Raw genomic sequence first — 22,128 nt, forward strand, 5'->3', positions numbered from 1 at the left:
CTTCCAAAGATCTTTAATGTTGTCCGGATCTATTGTCTCAGGCAGAATGTCACTCAGAGACCAGAGGTTAGAGAGCGGCGTGTTGGGAACAAACTTAAACATCAAAGAAGCTGGAGTGAATTTATGTGATTCATGAACCGCTGAATTCAAAGCAAAAGCTAACCAATGCAGGGAGGTGTCCCACCTGGAATGATCATCATGATGATAGGCAATCAGTGCGGACCTGAGATTACGATTAACCCGTTCAGCCAGAGATGGTTGAGGGTAATAAGCAGAAGTAGTTACATGAGAGATGGATAAGTCAAAACAGAATTTACGAAAAAAATTAGATGTAAAAGCCTTAGCATTATCAGATACGATATATTGGCACGGACCAAAAGAAGCAAAAATAGAATTTAAGCAAGTAATGGTAGACTGAGCGGTAGCCAGCTTAGTCGGAAATAACCAGGAAAATCTGGTAAAACCATCTACACATACAAGGATGAATTTGTTGGCATTTCCCTTCGACTGGGGGAAGGGTCCTACATAATCAATATACAGGCGTTCCATGGGGCGCGATGCTTGATGCGAAGACAAGAGGCCTACCTTGGTGGACATGGTTGGTTTACTAATCAAACAGGATTTACAAGCCTTTACTAGTTCACGGATTTCACCGTCCATACCTTTCCAGATGAACATTTCACGAATCTTTTCACTAGTTTTAAAGATTCCAAGATGCCCCCCTAATGGGGTCTCATGATAGTACTTGAATATCATAGGCACAAGAACAGCTGGAACGACAACCTTCATCATCTTGTCATGCCTCGAAGGGCAACATAAAACACCATTCCTCAGAACATAAGGGACGACATGTTCCCCAGAAGAAAGGGTTTCCATTATCGGAGCCAGCGTCGGATCTTCATGTTGGTATTTCTCGATATCCCTAAAAAGCATGGGAGCATCTGTTAAGATGGCATTAACACCAGATAGTATGGACTCGGGAGGTGATGAACTGTCGACCGGTTCCTGGGTCTCGACGTCGTTAGAAAACATACGGCTGAGTCCATCAGCAACAACATTTTCGGTACCTCTGATATGCCTGACATCAAATTGGAAGGCAGAAATACGGATGGCCCAGCGGGCTATACGACCAGTACGACGCGGCCTACCTAAGACCCAGCTTAGGGCTTGATTATCTGTCTCCAGGTCGAATTTGACATGTTCCAGATAGAGACGGAACTTCTCTAAGGCGAATAAGACTGCCAAACCTTCGAGCTCATAGATGGAATACTTGGCTTCTTGAGCCGACAATGTCCTAGACGCATAGGCGATGGGGCGCCTCCCTAGTTCAGTCTCTTGAAAAAGGACTGCAGCTACCGCTGACGACGACGCGTCGGTTTGGACGATGAATTTCTTCGAGAAATCAGGCATAGCAAGTACAGGGGCATTACAAAGTGCTAATTTAAGGTCTTCAAAAGCGGCTTGTTGAGAGGGTCCCCACTCGAATTTGATGCCTTTCCTACGAAGAAGGTTTAAGGGCGCCGCTCTATTAGCGAAGTTAGGAATAAACTTCCTGAAGAAATTCACCATACCAATGAACTTGGCGATACCTTTAATGTCCTTGGGAGGTTTAAAATCACGAATGGCCTGTGTTCTAGAATGATCGACTGCTACACCATCAGGTGACACAATATGCCCTAGGAAAGACATAGAGGGCTTAGCAAAGGCAACCTTGGACAACTTAACCGTTAACCCAGCCTTACGAAGGCGATCGAGAACTTCTCGCAGATGATCTAGATGTTCTTCAAAAGTCTCCGAAAATACGACGACATCATCCAAGTAGTGATATAAGTACTCAAATTTGATGTCGGAGAAGACCCTATCTAGTAGCCTAGTGAGTACAGCTGCTCCGGTGGGGAGCCCGAAAGGCACGCGGTTGTATTCGTATAAATTCCAGTCCGTAGCAAACGCTGTAAGATGTTTAGACGCTTCGGCAAGGGGAATTTGATTATAGGCCTGATTCAAGTCCAAGATAGTAAAGAACTTGGCCTTACGAAACCATGAAAAACAAGAATGAAGGTCGGGAAGGGGCACAGATTGTAACACCACCTTCCGATTGAGAGCCCTGTAATCAATGACAGGCCTGAAGCCTCCTTGGGGTTTCGGAACTAGAAAAATAGGCGAAGAATACGCCGACTTAGAGGGCCTAATAATACCATCCTTCAACATCTGATCGATGATTTCTTTCAGAGCCTTCATTTTAGGTGGAGATAGCCTATACGGTGGAAAACGGACAGGAATCGAATCCGTGACCTCAATTTTGTATTCAATAAGGTCAGTAACACCAAGAGTATCAGAGAACACCTCGGGAAACGACTGACACAGTTTGCGAATACTATCAGCCTGCTCCTCAGGTAGATGTCTAAGGTCTAACAACATCTCATCCTGGGTAGGCGAAATAGAAGAACATGACACAGAATTACACTTTAATAGTGGGATTTTACAATTAGAAGCAAATTTGAATGTGCACGACCTAGACTGGAGATCGAGCACAAGACCAGAGTGAGAAATAAAGTCAGCACCCAATATAATGGGGCAAGACAGTTGCTTGGCCACAAACAATTTAACTTTCCATGTAAACTTAAAAATACGAATTTTGACCAGTAAGGAACCTAGAATTTCTAATGGAGATGAATTAGCCGATACGTATTGAACAGGAGAAGAGACATAGTCAGGAAGTTTACAAACCGTTTTCAATTTAGAATACCATTCAGCCGAAATAATCGAACAAACACTTCCTGAATCTAAGAGAGCTGTTATAGGCTCGTTATTTAACTCAATCTTAAGAAAAGGAACCGGTGCGGGGGTATCCGCCGCAATCCTGAGACATTCTTTAGGGCATTCAAAAGATGAATTTGAAGGCTGATCGTTCTCTGCATTTACAACCTGTTTACTAGGGGCTGAGTCTCGGGAAGATGGATTAGTCGACTCAGCCGAAGCCACTAGTCACTTTTTATAATTGGCATAGTTGGAATTTGCACCGGAAGTTGAGCAGGAGGGGGTGCTATTTGAGTTTGGGCAATTCTTGGCGATATGTGAGAAAGCCCCACATTTAAAACAGCCTTGCGCTGAACCAGCTCCAGTATTTGCCCTACTAGTTTTGACCAATGGACATTTATTGCGAAGATGGTCAGGCGACCCGCAAGCATAACATTTACGGGGTGTGACTGGTCGGCGAGGTGGAGGCCGAGTGTTACTAAAGAAAGGAGGGGGTTCTTTTGCCACACGCAAGGAATCGGCGTACCTAACTCCTTCCGCTGAGACGGCCAACGCTTCGAGTTCAGAGAAAGTCTGCGGGCACGCCGCGAAACACAAGTATGACCTATAGGGAGGTGAAATTCCCTCGACAATAGCCTGTACAATCTGATCTTCAGGAAAATGAAGGGCAAACACCCTAGTGTAAAACTTAATGTCCTGTATGAAATCAGCCAAGTTTACATCCAAGCGCTGTACACGATAATAGTACTTCTGAATAAGGGAGGACCTGGCCCTAGCCGGGATGAAGTTAGCTAGCAAATGGGCATGGAAATCCTCAATAGATGATTGCTCGGCAATGGCTCTTACGATTTTATCTGAGAGAATACCAATAGCATACGGATAAATAATTTGCAAAATTTGACATGGAGAAAGAGAAAACACAAGTGCATGATCCTGAAATTCAACTAGAAATCTTAAAAATGAAATTACATCACTGGTGGTATTAACAGAAAACTTAGAAATGCCTCTGAGCAACATTGCCAATGGATGAGGCAAGCTGCTAAACCCAGGTGGCATAGTAGGTAAAGGTTTCAATGGCAAGGAAGTTAACTCAGAACGGATGTTACTCAACGATGCACGGCGTTCAGACTCGTTGTCCAATGGGGCAGAGATAGTTTGAGCAGCGATGGTTTTCCTATTTACTTCTCCCTTAGCAGGTTCTTCCTCGCTACCTACATTCACCGTGACGGGTTGATCAGTTTTGGGAGGAACCTCCCCCGTTAACAATTGAGTGACCTTGTTAGATAATTCGGAAATATTTTCCAGGAGCGTACTAGCTTCCTTCCTCTGAACGTCATTCAGTTTTAGAGACAACAGATCGTTAACCCTATTCGAAAAATGATATAGCCTGCCTTGCACACGCTTAATTTGATTCGGAGACGGATCATTTTCATCAAAAAAACTAACTACAGAAGCTAGCCCAGTAACATTCTCCGTGATCGTGGAAAGAGAATCGTCAATTTCTTTCTCTCCCAAATTGGGGATGGAAATGGGCAAATCAAGGGACTCTCTAAGCTTGTTAGTGTCTACTGCAACCGTGCCTCCAGATTGCACATTTCTGATATTTAATTCATAGATCAACTCCTCTTTACGCAAATAATTAAGATGGAGAACATCGCGAGGGCCGGGCATGGTGACAGAACAATTTTGAAAAAGTCAAAAAATTCCAGCAGCTGAAAAAATAGTTAGAGTTCGGATCAAAACAATGTCTAGCCGTCAAAAGGGGCTAAATTGAGACCCATTCAACCACGCTCTGCTACCACTTGTTACCGTGTTTTGGTGGTAGGTAGAGGTGTAAGAAGGTGCGGGCGTGAATGGGTCTCAAACTACGGAATCAAAGTTAATGTAAAATTTAACAAGGTTATATTTTCTTTTCAAGATTAAGTAATAACAAAGAACAGGTACTTAGTAGCCGAAACACAATTTGAAATGTACAATTACAGGGGTTACAGAGTTTGGGCTTCGAGCCCTGAGTTGACAATTCTTGAGCAACTAGCCCAACTTTCCGATATACAAATTTTAACAAAGGGGCAGAAGACCCCAATCAAACCCTGGAGCACTTGCTCCAAATTACACAGTAAAGCCTCCTCGAGGCACACAACACTCCGTTTCCAAAAGAGCCACTCGCTCTTTAATTTAAGCCTCTCCCAGGCCACACCAAACTCCACCTTCAAGTTGTCCTCAACGGACATAAACACAGGGGTAAAATACCCAATCTACTGAGGTCTATTAAATGAAAAGCGGTTTAATTAAATGACCTCTAAAACAATTTGAGAGGAGGCGAACTTGCACTCCTAATACACTTTGATTAAGACCTACTTGGCTCTAGGCCGTTAATACAAGGGCTAATCCCATACTAAAGAGGTGACTTAAGAAGAGAACAATTTGTTTTACGTTAACGAAGAATAGATTGAGAAAACTAAGTTCACCTCACAACAATATGAGTGGGAGCTCGAGAGGGTTAGCACTCTCTATCCCAGTATGAAGCTTTAAAAGAGAATATATGAAAAGAGTAGTTACATTTTAGGAAAAGGTTACATGGTTGAACGCTTAGAACCCGCCCCGAAAGTTAAACTGCTGAGCTAGCAAAGAAAGAAGTTATTAATCGGCCATTACCTTGTTGTTGACCGCTGCCGAAGAAAGAGGCGCTTCCCGCCTCCTGCTATGTACTTAACACACTGAAAGATGGAACAGAAGTGGCGCCGAGACCCGAAAATCAGCAGTTTATATCCTCTCGCGGAAGGTTCTAGGCGTTAGGGGAATGAAAACACCCGCCCACAATAATTTTATTGGGTAGGACCCCGCAACCGATACAAGTTGGGGGAAGATACACCAGATTGGTCAGAAATTAATAGAAGAATTTCGGGATTGGATACATTCATAACAAGGGGAAGAAAGGGGTAAATATTGCCAACTTAAACAATGACAGAAAGAAATTTAACAAAGAACAAACTCTTGAAATTAAATTTTCTCCAACAAAATAGTTCTTTGACTCCACACTAGGTTGCACTATTGTAGATCTTCAGTAGTGTCCTCTAGGAGAGAAAGTTTACACTTTTTACTTCAAGTGAAACAAAACCACATCAAAAATGACACAGTTCAAAAACTCAAAATTTTCCACGTGGTGACATCTTCTGAGAAAGTAGAGAATTAATAGCGTAGATAAAGTTCAGCCCTCCTCCAGCAGAGGAGTTTCAAAAGGCGCACATTTTAAATTAGCAGCGTGGAGGTGTACCACCCGGTACAATAATAATAATAATAATAATAATAATAATAATAATAATAATAATAATAATAATAATAATAATAATAATAATAATAATCACCACGTTTTTTAGTTCCTATGCAGCGGAGTGAGAGGGTGTATGAGACTCCAGTTGAATCCGAGGAAGAGATTGTGACTCAGTTCCTTGCAACTGCTTACTCCCACACACAACATATGCCTCGAGAGGCAACGATACGTCATCGTCCTCACTAAGTCCCGTCCAATCTGGATTTAGGCAACCGTCACAAACAGAGTGCTGTGTGGGTTGCCAACATACCCCTGCAATCTAGTTGGAGCGAGTTCGTAGCGGAAAGAAGGAAATTGCTACTTGTGCTTTATTGCTCACTGGATCAGCCCGCTATCTGCATCATAAGGACGGCGCGCTTCACTTGACCTCTTGCGCAGTGATTTACAGAGGTCAGATTTAAGTCTCTTTTCTCTCTTTCTTTGGATAGAAAATGTTTCAGTTGATTGGAAACTTTTCATGTGATTGACCGTGACCTTTCTCATCTAACATCACCTTGTTATCTTATTTTCCTCATCATTCAATTCAATTGTTCATATCGCATTCCCACTATTCCTTTCCTTCCCTTATCTTTTCACAGTTTCTCGACCCTTCCATTCTCCTTCACTTTCTTTCTTTCTTTCTTTCTTTCTTTCTTTCTTTCTTTATTATATACAGGATGAAGCGTAATTCGCGCACTCGGGCGTCGCAGCGCGACTCCTCACATGCCAGCAATAAAAAAATGTCTGTTACAAAATTTCGTCTTGCGAGTAAATCCGGCAGAAAAACGACGTTGAAGAGTAGCAATCTGGCAACACTGTAACCACATGTATGGTAACTACCTCTGTCAACAGGAGTTCGTCGTATTGTACAGTTGGTGCAGTGGATAGAGTTTTGGGTTACCATGCACGAGGTCGAGTGGTCGATCCTGGGTTTTTCTTTCGTAAATGTAGTCCAGGTGGTATGGTATGGTGTGGTATCGTCAACAGCGATTGCAGTGGGTCCTCTAGAAACCATTTGCACTTACATACTACGATCCTAGAAATGGACGAACAATCGTTTTCATTGGTCAGCTTTGAAAGGCGCCCTTTCCACGTCGTGAGCGTGAATTTATTCGCACCAGTTCATCTACTAGATGTGAAACCTGTTTGTTTCAGCTGTCTATTTCTTATTAGTCTAACCAGGTATTTGTTGTTTCAGCGTTACAAAATGTTGTAAATGTAGGATACATGTGACCTCAGAAACGGTGTCTTACTGTATTGCAGTAGGTAATGTCAGATGGAAATTAGCAAATAAAAAATGCGCCTCAACCCAGGATCGAACCATCGACCTCCTGCATGGTAACCCAAAACTCTACCCACTGCACCAACTGTACAGCACGACGAGAACGTGCTGACAGCGGTAGTTACCCTACATATGGTTACAGTGTTGCCAGATTGCTACTCTTCAACGTCCGTTTTCTACCGGATATACTCGCAAGACGAAATTTTGTAAGAGACATTTTTTTATTGCTGTCATGTGAGGAGTCGCGCTGTGACGCCCGAGTGCGCGAATTACGCTTCACCCTGTATATTCCTATCTGCTTCTTATTTCCTCTCTCTATAATCCCTTATTCCTTTCTCTGTGTCAGTTTATCTTCAATTTATGTAATTGCCTTCCCTTCTAAAACAAATTTTCCTCACATCCTTCATTTTTCTTGTCTGCCTTCGTCATTTATTTATTTCTCTCTACCGGCTAGCTGAGTATTCTTTCTTTTGTTTGTTTCTTTCTTTTATTTCTCATTCCCTTTTCTTTCACTCTTTCTTATTCTCTAATTTTTGTTGTCTATCTCCATAATCCCTTTTTTCCTTTCTCTGTGTTTCCATATCCTTATTCGATATAATTTCCCTTCTTTCTTCCATCCTTTATTAATTCTTCTTCCCTTCCTCATTTCTCTAATTTACTTACAGACAAAGTTACTTCTGTATTTTCTCCAATTTCCTTTGCTTATCTCTTCCGTTATTTATTCACTTACTTGCAGTACCTCCATCTCAAATCATCTCTCTCCTCCTCCCTTTTACTTTATTTTCGTTCGCCCTAACGTCAGTTTTCATTCTTAATGTGTCATTTCATTGTGGAAAATTAAACATTCTTTGAAGCACTATCGATGACGAATGTCAAGAAGCAAGTGTGTCCATTGATAGCCTGGACGAGGACGGAATTTGATGGAAATAGATTTACGTTCTTCCTTTTCTTTCTTACACTCTGCCTCATACCTCTTCTCTCCATAAACCTATTTCTTCCTCCCTTCCCTTATGTCACCTTATTGTCGATCTGTAAAGGAACGAGATATGAAACAAAACCTACAAACATGAACATTTGTATTTATTAAGTTTGGTACTCTAAAACCGTTAAAACAGCGTTTACTTACTTCAGTATTGTTGTTTACTTCTCCCTGTTACCATATGTTTTATTTTACAGGTCGTTTATAGGTCGAAACAGAAAATAGATGGCTTCAGATATTACAAAAATGTAGTATTGTTTCATATTCTTAGCATTTTGTAAAAAAATTACCAACGTTTACTTACATGCTCCCAAACTATAGTCATCATCATCATCATCATCATCATCATCATCTGTTTACCCTCCAGGGTCGGCTTTTCCCTCGGACACAGCGAGGGATCCCACCTGTACCGCCTCAAGGGCAGTGTCCTGGAGCTTCAGACTCTTGGTCGGGGATACAACTGGGGAGAATGACCAGTACCTCGCCCAGGCGGCCTCACCTGCTATGCTGAACAGGGGCCTTGTGGAGGGATGGGAAGATTGGAAGGGATAGGCAAGGAAGAGGGAAGGAAGCGGCCGTGGCCTTAAGTTAGGTACCATCCCGGCATTCGCGTGGAGGAGAAGTGGGAAACCACGGAAAACCACTTCGAGGATGGCTGAGGTGGGAATCGAACCCACCTCTACTCAGTTGACCTCCCGAGGCTGAGTGGACCCCGTTCCAGCCCTCATACCACTTTTCAAATTTCGTGGCAGAGCCGGGAATCGAACCCGTGCCTCCGGGGGTGGCAGCTAATCACACTAACCACTATACCACAGAGGCGGACCCAAACTATAGTCATGAAATAATACAATCTTGTGGATGATTATCGGAAGTTCATGCATTTGCATATATCTTTCCCACCGTATGAATATGCTGGTAAATTCTTTATGAAATACACTAATATCTGAACAGAGTATGACCACTTTTATTGTGCATAAAAGTCATATTTTGTCTTTTTTTAATAGATGCATCATATTTTGTGTCTTATGCCCTAAAATGTATTATTTGTATTATGTTATAAATGCATGCCCTCGCATTTTCCACTAATGTGTAATATGTTCTGTGAGTGATTGGTTGCAATGATGACTCAGAGAGAAATTTGTGGACATGATCTCCGCGCACACAAGTTTGAATTTATTCCCATTTCCTATCGATTCTATGGCACTGTATTGTTGCAGGCTCTCCGGCTGACAAGGCGGACTTGGAAGTGGGAGATGAGATCCTGGAGGTGAACGGAAAGAGTCTGGAGGATGCTACACACACCGAGGTGATCTCTCACATCCACCAAGTGAGTACCGAGTTATTTTAAACCTCAGATCGATGAGTATGCCCCACCCTATCTTCAACTTCCTTTACCTCACCTCCACTGACGTGGAACGACCGAGAACGTTCATACCCGATAGTGTAGGTCAGTACATCTTAACAGAAATGGGGAGCAAAAAAACCGCACCGCGACAGTACGATAGAAATCAAATAATGATAATTTGTACAGCAAGGTAGAACCAATCAGATTAGGGGGCGAGGGTTCGGGCGGTCACTCCACCACTTTATGGATAAAAAGTAAAAAATATAATTCCAGTTTAGCTACCTAAAACTAGAAATTATAAAAAGAACAAATTTATGCAAACCCTAATTGCCTAATGCTTTCTTTGAATTTCTTTAAATATTAAGGGGGGAGGGCTACACCTTTGAACATAGAAAAATGGGCTGTATTAAACCTTTTCCCGCAGCAATGTAAATGAATACTAAAAGGCGACTTAGTATGACAAACACATGATTCCTTGACAATATTCCACATATATAGAAACCATATAAACCTATCCCATTATATGTAATTAATTATTCAAATGGCGGTGTACCGTGGCCATTATTTTCCCGTTTCCCTGATAATTTCCAAATACATGAATATTTTTCTATGTTATAGCTACATGTTCTAGAATAAGTGAGTTCCATCACATATAAATATTTTTTCATTAAGGTATTTTTAAGCAGTCAATTTTTTTAATATTCATTTGACAATATATTTTATTTAACTTAAACAATGGAGATAGCTCAGTAATTCTAGTACATCTTCTACTTCCCTATAAAAAATCCATTCATACAAAATTTCATCTCGATTTATTTAAAACTTTCTGAGTTTTCAGGGAAATGGTTCTAGACGCGAAACGAACATCAAGCATTCCGATAAAGGGCTTGCATGGATGACAGGACTTCAGGTTTTTGGTCATATCTTCGAAAGTTTCCGAGATATTAACAAAAATGTTGCACTTTTATAAAGAGAAGTTCTATTTTAAATGAAAAAATACATTGAAAATTGAATTTTTGGTCAGTAAAAAATACATAGCGGAAATACACAGTAAATATAATTCGACGCAGCTAACCGATTTTTCACCGCCATAGCAGGTAGTAGGCCGGCCCCGTGGTGTAGGGGTAGCGTGCCTGCCTCTTACCCGGAGGCCCCGGGTTCGATTTCCGGCCAGGTCAGGCATTTTTACCTGGACCTGAGGGCTGGTTCGAGGTCCACTCAGCCTACGTGATTAGAATTGAGGAGCTATCTGACGGTGAGATGGCGGCCCCGGTCTAGAAAGCCAAGAATAACGGCCGAGAGGATTCGTTGTGCTGACCACACGACACCTCGTAATCTGCAGGCCTTTGGGCTGAGCAGCGGTCGCTTGGGAGGCCAAGGCCCTTCAAGGGCTGTAGTACCGTGGGGTTTGGTTTTATAGCAAGTAGTAGAGTTCCGCACAGCAGCGTGCAGAAGCGCGATTACTATCTGATGGCACAAAACCTCAGTTTGTTCTTTTAGTGTAAGTTTTGAATCAAAATCTAAAAAAAAAAAGCGATTATTATCGCATTTAAGTTTGTAAACAGTCAACCTTTACTCCTCTATCGAAATTCGCTGAGAAAACATATGAAACATATCATTTTGTAGCTTTTTTTCACTTCTTTTGTATACCCCGTCCCCCTACTATATTCTCCAAACCTCAGTGCTTTTCTTGTCTATAAAACTTTGTGCCCAGCACTTCTAATTTCCACTCGTCATTTCTGGCATCGATTAAGATGAGATAACTAACATTTTACGGACACATTTTCTATATGGAGTTTCATAAAATCTAAAACAAGAAGGCCGAGGTGATTCCAGGAAAGCGGAAAAGATCTGAGGCAGATCTGTATCCCGGACAGAGAAATTCATAAACCAGAACCAAACCCCATGGTGCAACAGACCCGAAGCGCCATGACCTACCAAACGACTGCTGCTCAGCACGGTCTGCAGATTACGGGGTGTCGTGTGGTCAACACGAAGAATCCTCTTGGCCGTTATTCTTGGCTTTCCAGACAAGGACCGCTATCTCATCGTCAGGTAGCTTTTCTATTGTAATCACGTATGATGAGTGGACCTCAAACCAGCCTTCAGGTAAAAATGTCTGTCCTGGCCGGGAATCTAACCTGGGACCTCTGGGTGAGAGGCAGGCACACTACCCCTACATCACGGAGCCTGATGGAGAAATTAATGCTTGACAAATTTAGGAGTTTGGTGAACAGATACCAAGGTATAAATATTCCATCAAATTCCAGAAGACAGAAGGGATCTCTCCCCGAAAAACACACACACGCACGCACACACACACGCACGCGTTTGAACAAACTCTAAACAGTAAAGTGAAATTAGTTGTTGCCACAGAGTCCATAGAGGGTCAACTCGATAAATAATAATAATAATAATAATAATAATAATAATAATAATAATAATAATAATAATAATAATAATAATAATAATATGATGCGCCTCTGTGGTGTAGTGGTTAGTGTGATTAGCTGCCACCCCCGGAGGCCCGAGTTCGATTCCCGGCCCTGCCACGAAATTTGAAAAGTGATACGACGGCTGCAACGGGGTCCACTCAGCCTCGTGAGGTCTCGTGAGTAGATATGGGTTTGATTCCCATCGCAGCCATCCTCGAAGTGGTTTCCCGTTGTGTCCCACTTCTCCTCCATCCATATGCCTGGATGGTACCTAACTTAAGGCCACGGCCGTTTCCTTCCCTGTTCCTTGTCTATCCCTTCCAATCTGCCCATCCCTCAGCAGGCTCCTGATCAGCATAGCAGGTGAGGCCGCCTGGGCGGGGTACTGGTTCTTCTCACCGGTTGTATCCCCAGACCCAAAGTCTCACGCTCCAGGACACTGCCCTTGAGCCGGTAGAGGTGGGATTCCTCGCTGAGTCCGTGAGAAAAACCAACCCTGGAGGGTAAACGGATTAAGAAAGAAAGAAAAAAAAGAAAGAAAGAAGGAGAGAAATAAATAATAATAATAATAATAATAATAATAATAATAGTAATAATATGTTTTATTTATTGCAGCAAAGTTACGGATGTACTCCCTTTTTTACACTTAAAGAGTCTTGACCTAAATCACTGTTATGGTTAGTGCACACCAAAATTAATAAACACTGTTAATAAAAACATTTCTCAACATTTTAATGAACTTTTGTTAACAAACTTCTTCAACGCTGTGTCCACACCAAGACATCTGTTTGTGAGTTTACACTGGATAGGGTAAGGAAGATGAAAATATTTACAACTGAAGCTTTGATTATTTTAGTGAGCACAATGAGAGAAATGGGCAGGCGCGAAGTGTGGCAAAGAAAAATATTGGAAATGCGAGTAGAATTAAGTTTGGAAAGAACACTTATGTCAGAACTTTTAATTCATGATGCAACAGGATCTCAAAATTCTCTTGAGAATGCCCCCACATGACTTTCAGTTCTTGTTGACAATAATTGGGTCTGAAATTGCAAATAATGATACAGGTTATCGGAAAGACGGCTCCACTATAACAGGCTATTTTTATAGGTAAAACTTTAACATTCCTTAGGAACTGGTGAATCAGGCATTTCACTTATTTACCTATTTGTCTAGAGTATCAAAACAAGTTATTGTGTCTGAGGTGTTTGAAGCATTATACAACAATCTCAAGGAATTGGTAAAGGTACGAAATAAAGAAAATCTTCATTTAACCTAGTTAGGATGGTATTATTTTGATGATATACAAGCGATTATAGGAGGTTAGGTTATTCAGCGAGGAGTGAATCTGGAAGTGAAACTACATTAGAACACAGCTAAAAGAATACCATACAGAATTAAAAGGTTCTGTATATAAGAATTTTCACTTGCGATTTGATAGTTTTTAGAAGAAATCATCGTATTACGTGCTACGAATTTGCGTGCTCTAATTGCGTCCTTGCGCATGTGCGAACCGAAATGTTAACGAAAACACGTGAAGTTAATGAAAAGTTTCATTCACAAAAGTTAAAGGAATTTTGTTTGTCAACATGTACGAAAAGTTAACGAACACGCTAGTTTGTTTATCAACATGTACGAAAAGTTAACGAACACGCTATTTTGTTTATTAACAGTCACAAAAGTTCACGAACATTGTTTATTAACAAAATTAACGAAAACATCTTGGTGTGGACGCACCTTTAATAATAACTACTGATGGCAATAATATAAAAACAATATTAACAATAATAACAGTATTAATACAAATTATCACACGTAAAAAATCAAATATCACCTACATAATACACGTCGTACGTAGAGTACATAAAATATATGAATGCGTACTATAGCTTATCTGTCGTAGTTGCCACTGTAATTGGGACACTAAGTCCTGTAGTGTGCAATAAATAAATAAATAAATAAATAAATAAATAAATAAATAAATAAATAAATAAATAAATAAATAAATAAATAACTAAATAAACTACTTAAGAGAAAGTTTCAAAAATATATACATGTACATTTCTAAAATATATAGAGATATCGCCTTCATTTGGGAGGTGAAGAGAAGGATTGGTAAGAATAAGAAAAAAATCTGTTTGGTTTATTTTCCGGGTTGAACCGTGCTGTTGTTGTTGTTGTTGTCTGTACATCACGAACAGTTTGCCGACGTTTCGAATACATTGCAGTATTCTTTGTCAAGGCGACTGAAATACCCTACTCGATCCGAGGTAATCAGTCAGTGTGATTGGTGCCTGGGAGACTGATTACTGTGATAAAAATCCACCCTTGAGGACTGTTCTCACTTTGTTTCCTTCCCTATTTGGACATTTTCGTTTTTGATCCGAAAATGAACGCGAATCCATCGATTTTCTTTTGTATACTTGAACGGGAAAGAATAAAGGTTTAGTTAGTAATATACCTGGGTGTGAGGTATTGTTTTGTGGAGCATGGCATACGTTCAAAAACATGTTCCCCTAATTTTTTGAACTGTGTAATTTATTTATGTTCATTGCAGTTTATGTATTTTGACCGGATGCAATCCATTTTTATTTTTATTTTTATTATGTACGTAATGAATTACAATTTTCAGCATTACATTTTAAGAGGTGCTTTAGAAACAGTTCTAATATAATATGGAGTTACGGTGGAATGTAATTTAAGTAATACATATAGCTTTATTTCCACCATAGTACATACCATCGGTTAGGTAATAACGATAACAAGCCACCACTTCCCCCTATGTCTAAATGTATAATCACCAGGCGGGTTGGGCGTGCGGTCAGGGGCACGCGGCTGTGACATTGCATACGGGAGATAGTGGGTTCGAATCCCACTATTGGCAGCCCTGAAGATGCTTTTCCGTGGTTTCTCATTTTCACACCAGGCAAATGCTCGGACTGTTTCTTAATTAAGGCCACGGCTGCTTCCTTCCAACTCCTAAGCCTTTCCTATCCCATCGTCGCCGAAAGACCTATCTGTGTCAGTGCGACGTAAAGCAACTAGCAAAAAAAAAGTACAACCTATTAAATCTACTCTGTAGCGTCCCACACATGCGCTTATATCCACCGTCGCATGTAAGATACTACCTTAACTACAAGCTACACTGACGTCCTAACTAGCTTATATAAATCTTTATTGCAACCAATGGTCAAATAAAAGAGTAGAATACTGAGCACTATTCACTACAGACACTTTTCAGAGAGTAGGCTCTCTTTGGGCACTCCAAAGCGTGGTAACGGCCACAAAGTCTATTGCACCATCGACATACACAGTCACTATTCGGATCGTGAAAGCGGAGAGTAGCACAAGCCTTGTGGTGAAATCCGTGGACCGCTGCACGGGTCACCGCGTGTCTCAGTTCAAAACAACTTTGTTGCCAGTCAGTTGTAGTCATTGCGTCGGTTGTGTAGAAGTCACTGGCTGGTCATGGTATCTCCCCTGGTAAGGAAAACTGCCCGTCCAACCCGTAGACACCACTACCAGCCCCGCCTCGTGTGGTCAGATATCGAACCCCACAGGCAACTAGCTGACAATGTGTTCTCCTCCCATTCTTTGCGTGACAGATCACATGAGGTGGAAATCAGTCCATCATGTGACCCGTCACATTCTTATCTTCTGTCCAGCCTGTTGTATACGAGTCACCTTTCTTTCACATATCGAGCACCCATCCTTGCTTTTCCTCTTTCCCCACATGCGGACATGCTTAATCGTTTTTACCTTGGGGTGGGTCAGTCCCACCCCATAAGGTGGAAAGCTGTGGCTTGTGGTTGTTTCGGCTGAAATTATTCGATATAAACTCATCAACAATCCACATACTTAGGAGGAATAAAATTAGTGAGGTTATTTATTTGAAGGCTTACTATATTTACATTGTTATACTTTAATCCTGACCGGGCGAGTTGGCCGTGCGCGTAGAGGCGCGCGGCTGTGAGCTTGCATCCGGGAGATAGTAGGTTCGAATCCCACTATCGGCAGCCCTGAAAATGGTTTTCCGTGGTTTCCCATTTTCACGCCAGGCAAATGCTGGGGCTGTACCTTAATTAAGGCCACGGCCGCTTCCTTCCAACTCCTAGTCCTTTCCTATCCCATCGTCGCCATAAGACCTATCTGTGTCGGTGCGACATAAAGCCCCTAGCAAAAAAAAACTTTAATCTTGGATATTAAATATCTATGTCCTTACTCATGATGAAACTCTCTCTCGCCATTTATAGACTGGCTATTATCACCGGAAGCCTGTTAAATTTTAAATGCTATTTTCAGAAATTCAGTGAAAAGGGAAAGTCACACAACAATACAACACCTTTTCAAAATCATTGTTGCATTATGTAATTATATTCCTTTTTGCTTAATGAATAACTAGAATTTTACATTTTTAAAAATGAAAATACTGTCATTCCCATCCAAGGAATTGTAAATCGTACCTTGTACGTTTAAACCCTGTACCTTTGTAACAGAAAAAAAATAACCTGTCACTTTTCTTTGAATGAATAAAGATAAGAAAATAAAGCAGACTGTTTATATCGAATGCAGTATAAATCAAACCAAAATATCCTGAATAGCGGAAGAGAGCTTCGTAATCACAATCGAACGTCAATGTTCCCTCGCTTCCCTGCAAAGTGTGTCCGCTCTCTCGCTTCACTGTGACGTATGCTTCTTACGTAAGCTGCCCACATTTATGTCACGCCAGCCCGGCCGCATTGGGCGCCCAGCTGAGCACCTGTGGGTTAGATGACACTTGTGTCTTGTTCAAATACGTTTGCATTCTAACCTGTTAGCGTCTAAAAATCATTACCCTAGTTATACGCTTCAAAATGAATACACAGAAATCTACTATTAAATACAGTTCTCTGTGAGCCATATCTTAAACGATACTTTACATTAGAAAGAGTTCCATTTCGATCAGTGATTTCTCTCCAGCAAGGCTGAGGTACAGTTTCATTTCCGTGTTGAGAATGTTCCATCACCATCATCATTTCACATTATCCAGCTATAGGGCAAATATGGTTCCTCTCCACTTTCTTCGGTACTTCCACCACTCCTCCTCCAACATTGTGTCCCAGTTCAAGTTTCTTTCTCTGATACTGCGTTGGATTGTTCCCTTCCATCTCAATCGGAATTTATTCTACTATACTAGCCTATACAGGATTTATTGAACCTTACAGGCCTTCCCCCGATACAGTGTTCAAATTCATAATAGCCTAAGCAAGTGCAAAATTTGTATAGTCCCCTGTTTAAAAACAATGACAAAATAATCATTCGATTAGTATTTGGAAACAAATGGCCCACTGTCAACTCGCTACCGGAGAGCCACTAGCCCTGTGAATAAATGTAATCTACGGTTATTAGTAATGAACAAGCTATGACAAGTATAGTGCCCCCCATCCCCCACGCAGTAATCACTGCCCGATGGAGCCTGTTGTCGCGAGGCTACTCACGACAATAATAGTGGGCCCCCCACGCAGTAATCACTGCCCAGTGGAGCCTGTTGTCGCGAGGCTACTCAATAAGAGTTCCTTCCATCTCAACCGTGATCGTCCGTAGCCTCTCACTCCTTGAATTTGCATTTCTATCACTTGTTTTAGCATTCTTTCATCACTCATTCGCTGTATGTATCCAATCCATCTTAGTCGGCTCCTCTCTATTCTACTATTCATTTTTTCCACTCCAATTTCTTCCCGGATTTTCTCATTCCTTTTTTTCTCTTCTGCTCTTCTGTATCACACTCCTCAAGAACTTTATTTCGGCTGCCTGTATTCGACTCTCATCCTTCTTTGCCATTGCCCAAGTTTCTGCTCCGTAAGTTGTTATCAGTACGTAATACATCTTCTACATAGTTTCCTTTGCTTCCATTAGCACATCTCTGTCCCGTAACATGTTACTTACATTATGATAGAAACAGCTTCCAGCTTGAATCCTCTTACTAATCTCAGCATCCAGTCGAGCATTCTCCACTAATTCACTCCTCAGGTATATGAAAGTCTTCACTACATCTAGGGGTTTGTCCGCAAGGCTAATGTGACCTTTCCCTTCTATCTTACCTCCAATCATAGCACGAGTTTTATTCTTTTCGACACTTGTTTTCAATCCACCTTCTTATTCACCACATCCAACTGTTCTTGAATATTCATGTTCTATTCTCCCCAAATCACAATACCTGCGAATAACAAGATGTTCATTTATCTTCCTCCACATGCTGCTTTTGCTGTTCTCATGATGTCATCCATTACTATTGTAACAGGATTGGCGATAGAACATTCCCCTGTCTCAGACCACTACTGATTTTGACCTGCCAACTTGTTTTTGCACGCAACTACACATTCCTTGTACATTGCCATGATCATTTTTGTTAATCCTTGTCCAATTTCTTTTTGCATGTTACATTGACCTGTCTAAAGCATTTGATAGGGTGGATCATGGGAGACTACTGGCAAAAATGAGTGCAATTGGACTAGACAAAAGAGTGACTGAATGGGTTGCTATATTTCTAGAAAATAGATCTCAGAGAATTAGTGTAGGTGAAGCTTTATCTGACCCTAAAATAATTAAGAGGGGAATTCCTCAAGGCAGTATTATCGGACCTTTATGTTTATATATATAAATGATATGAGTAAAGGAGTGGAATCGGAGGTAAGGCTTTTTGCGGATGATGTTATTCTGTATAGAGTAATAAATAATTTACAAGATTCTGAGCAACTGCAACGTGACCTCGATAATGTTGTGAGATGGACAACAGGCAATGGCATGTTGATAAATGGGGTTAAAAGTCAGGTTGTGAGTTTCAGAAATACAAAAAGTCCTCTCAGTTTTAATTACTGCGTTGATGGGGCGAAAGTTCCTGTTGGGGATCATTGTAAGTATCTAGGTGTTAATATAAAGAAAGACCTTCATTGGGGTAATCACATAAATGGGATTGTAAATAAAGGGTACAGATCTCTGCACATAGTTATGAGGGTAACTAGGGGTTGTAGTAAAGATGTAAAGGAGAGGGCATATAAGTCTCTGGTAGGACCCCAACTAGAGTATGGTTCCAGTGTATGGGACCCTCACCAGGATTACTTGATTCAAGAATTGGAAAAAATCCAAAGATAAGCAGCTCGATTTGTTCTGGGTGATTTCCGACAAAAGAGTAGCGTTACAAAAATGTTGCAAAGTTTGGGTTGGGAAGAACTGAGAGAAAGAAGAAGAGCTGCTCGACTAAGTGGTATGTTTCGAGCTGTCAGCGGAGAGGTCGCGTGGAATGACACTAGTAGACGAATAAATTTGATTGGCGTTTATAAAAGTAGGAAAGATCACAATATGAAGATAAAGTTGGAATTCAAAAGGACAAACTGGGGCAAATATTCATTTATAGGAAGGGGAGTTAGGAATTGGAATAACTTACCAAGGGAGACGTTCAATAAATTTCCAATTTCTTTGAAATCATTTAAGAAAAGGCTAGGAAAACAACAGATAGGGAATCTGCCACCTGGGCGACTGCCCTAAATGCAGATCAGTATTGATTGAATATAAGTGCGAAATAGCTCCATGGAAACGGAGTTAAATTTCCGTTTTAGGCGATTTTTCTTTTTTTTTTTTTTTTTTTGCAAAATCTGGTTGAAAAGGTTTTACTTTATGATTATTTGCCTATCTATCAGTGTATGACTGAGTTTTCTCTTTTCCAGTGCATCCGCTCTCGAACGATCTGCCTGCGGGTCAAGCGGCGCAGTGGAAACAGGCTGGGTAAGTGAACGAAGGAGATCTTACTAATCTTTCAATATCACTTGGCAAGCATTCTAAGTAAGCACGTCACAGTTTTCGAGGTACTGAAGTATGAGATATTGTACCACTTGCATAAGAAGTTAATCCTCACGTTTCGCTTTCTTCTGTGACAGTCTATCAACCTTATGTAAGTTTGCGTAGTACCAACAGTTCAGAGAATGATTTTCTCGCCTGTACTGGCTGAGGGAAAATGGAAAGATACATTTATTGAACATATACAGTAAGTTAGCCGATAGGTTTTTTTAAATACAGAAAAGAAAAAGAGAAATATGAATTCAGGAACTCAATCGTCAAAAAAGACCAATGTTTCGCCCCAGTGCGACATGGGCTCATCAGTTGGATACGGCACCTTCCGAAGACACTGGTCGACTAGCGCACCAGTAGTGAGCGAGCTATCGTGTGTAAGCGCAATGCAGAGCCGACGTACGAGGTGAGAACTGCATCTCTACTTAGTGTCTTGGGAAGGCGCGGTATCCAACTGATCAGCCCTGTTCCGAGGTATCTGTGGAACAGCAGAGGTGAAAGAAGGTGCGGGGGTGAACGCGTCTCAAACTACGAAATTAAAGTTAATTTAAAATTTAACAAGGTTATATTTTCTTTTCAAAATTAAGAAATAGCAAGAATGGCAGGTACAGAGTAGCAAGGCAACAAAAGTACAATTACAGTATTTACAGGATTTGGGCTTCAAGCCCCGAACTCACAATTCTTGAGCAATTAGCCCAGTTTTACCCCAAAATAAGTTTCAACAGAGGGGCAGAAAACCCCATTCATGCCCAGGAGCACTTGCTCCAAATTACACAGTAAAGCCTCCTTGAGGCGCGCAGAAAACAAAATTTTCAAGAAAGAGCAACTCGCTCTCAAAATTTAAGCCTGTCAAAGGCCACACCAAATGCCACCTTCAAGCTGTCCTCTAAGGACATAAACACAGGGGTAAAATACCCAACCTACTGAGGCCTATTAAGTGAGAAAAGGTTAATTACATGGCCTCTAAAATACCAATTTGAGAGGAGGCGATCTGCACTCCTAATACATTTTGTTTAAAACCTAATCTGGCTCTAGGCCGCTAATGCAAGGGCTAATCCCATACTAAAGAGGTGACTTTAGAAGGAAACAATTTATCTTACGCTAAGGAAGAATAGGTTGTGAAAAATAAGTTCACCTCAAAACAATATGAGTGGGAGCTCGAGAGGGTTAAGCACTCTCTATCCCAATATGTAGCTTAAAAGAGAATAGATACTAAGAGTCTTTACATTTTAGGGAAAAGTTTACATGGTGGAAAAGCTTCGGACCCGCCCCGAGAGTTAAACTGCTGAGCTAGCAAGAAAAGAAGTTATTAAACGGCCATTACCTTATGGATGAACAGCTGCCCGAAGAAAGAGGCGCTTCCCGCCCCCTGCTACGTACTTTACACACAGAAAGATGTTACTGAAGTGGCGCAGAGACCCGAAAATCAGCAGTTTATATACTCTCGTGGAAAGTTAGAGGCGTTTCAGGAATGAAGACACCCGCCCACAATCATCTTATTGGATAACCAAGAAAACCCCTACACAATATGAAGAAGAAACACATAATTGGTGGAAAATTAATTCAAGAAATTCGGGATTGGCTAAATTCAAAACAAGGGGAAGGAAAGGGTTAATATTGCCAACTTAAACAATGACTGAAAGAAATTTAACAAAGAACAAACTTATGAATTCAAAATTTCTCCAAAAACATAGTTCTTTCACTTCGCACTAGGGTGCACCATTGCAGTTCTTCAGTAGTGTCCTCTAGAAGAGAATGTTCACACTTCTTACTACAGGAAAAACAAAAATACGTTCGAAACGACCCAGTTCAGAAACTTCAAAATCTCCAAGTAGTGACATCTTCTGAGAAACTTGAAAATTAATACAGTAGATAAAGTTCAGACTTCCTCCAGCAGAGGAGTTTCAACTGGCGCAAAGTTTGAATTAGCGGCGTGGAAGTGTACCGCCCGGTACAAGCCCATACCACACTGGGGCGGAACACGGGCAATTTCTTACGACTGAATTTCCTGAATTTTATTTAGCTATTTCAATCGGAAGTCATATTTTTCATCAAAAATATATTTCTGGTTAATGACCCGCCGTAAATTTATTCCTATATCCTATGAACTGTCGAGATCATGTATGAGATTTTCTAGCCCTTTTAATTTTCCCATAAGAAAAGCATGAATCATATATACACTCCCCTTGCGATTGTTTA

The 22,128-nt window shown here is 41.0% G+C and overlaps 1 protein-coding gene across 1 annotated transcript in view; it reads left to right on the forward strand.

Annotated features, from left to right (window-relative positions):
* The window catches only part of sdt (stardust), an 851,212-nt gene that overhangs the window by 182,277 nt on the left and 646,807 nt on the right, over window positions 1-22,128 (forward strand). The window contains exons 3-4 of the mRNA XM_067155496.2: window positions 9,546-9,655; window positions 19,809-19,866. Of these exons, the coding sequence (XP_067011597.2) occupies window positions 9,546-9,655; window positions 19,809-19,866 (168 nt within the window). The remainder of the gene's footprint in view (window positions 1-9,545; window positions 9,656-19,808; window positions 19,867-22,128) is intronic.

Source organism: Anabrus simplex, chromosome 11, assembly GCF_040414725.1.
Source record: "Anabrus simplex isolate iqAnaSimp1 chromosome 11, ASM4041472v1, whole genome shotgun sequence".
Taxonomy (NCBI): Eukaryota; Metazoa; Arthropoda; class Insecta; order Orthoptera; family Tettigoniidae; genus Anabrus; species Anabrus simplex.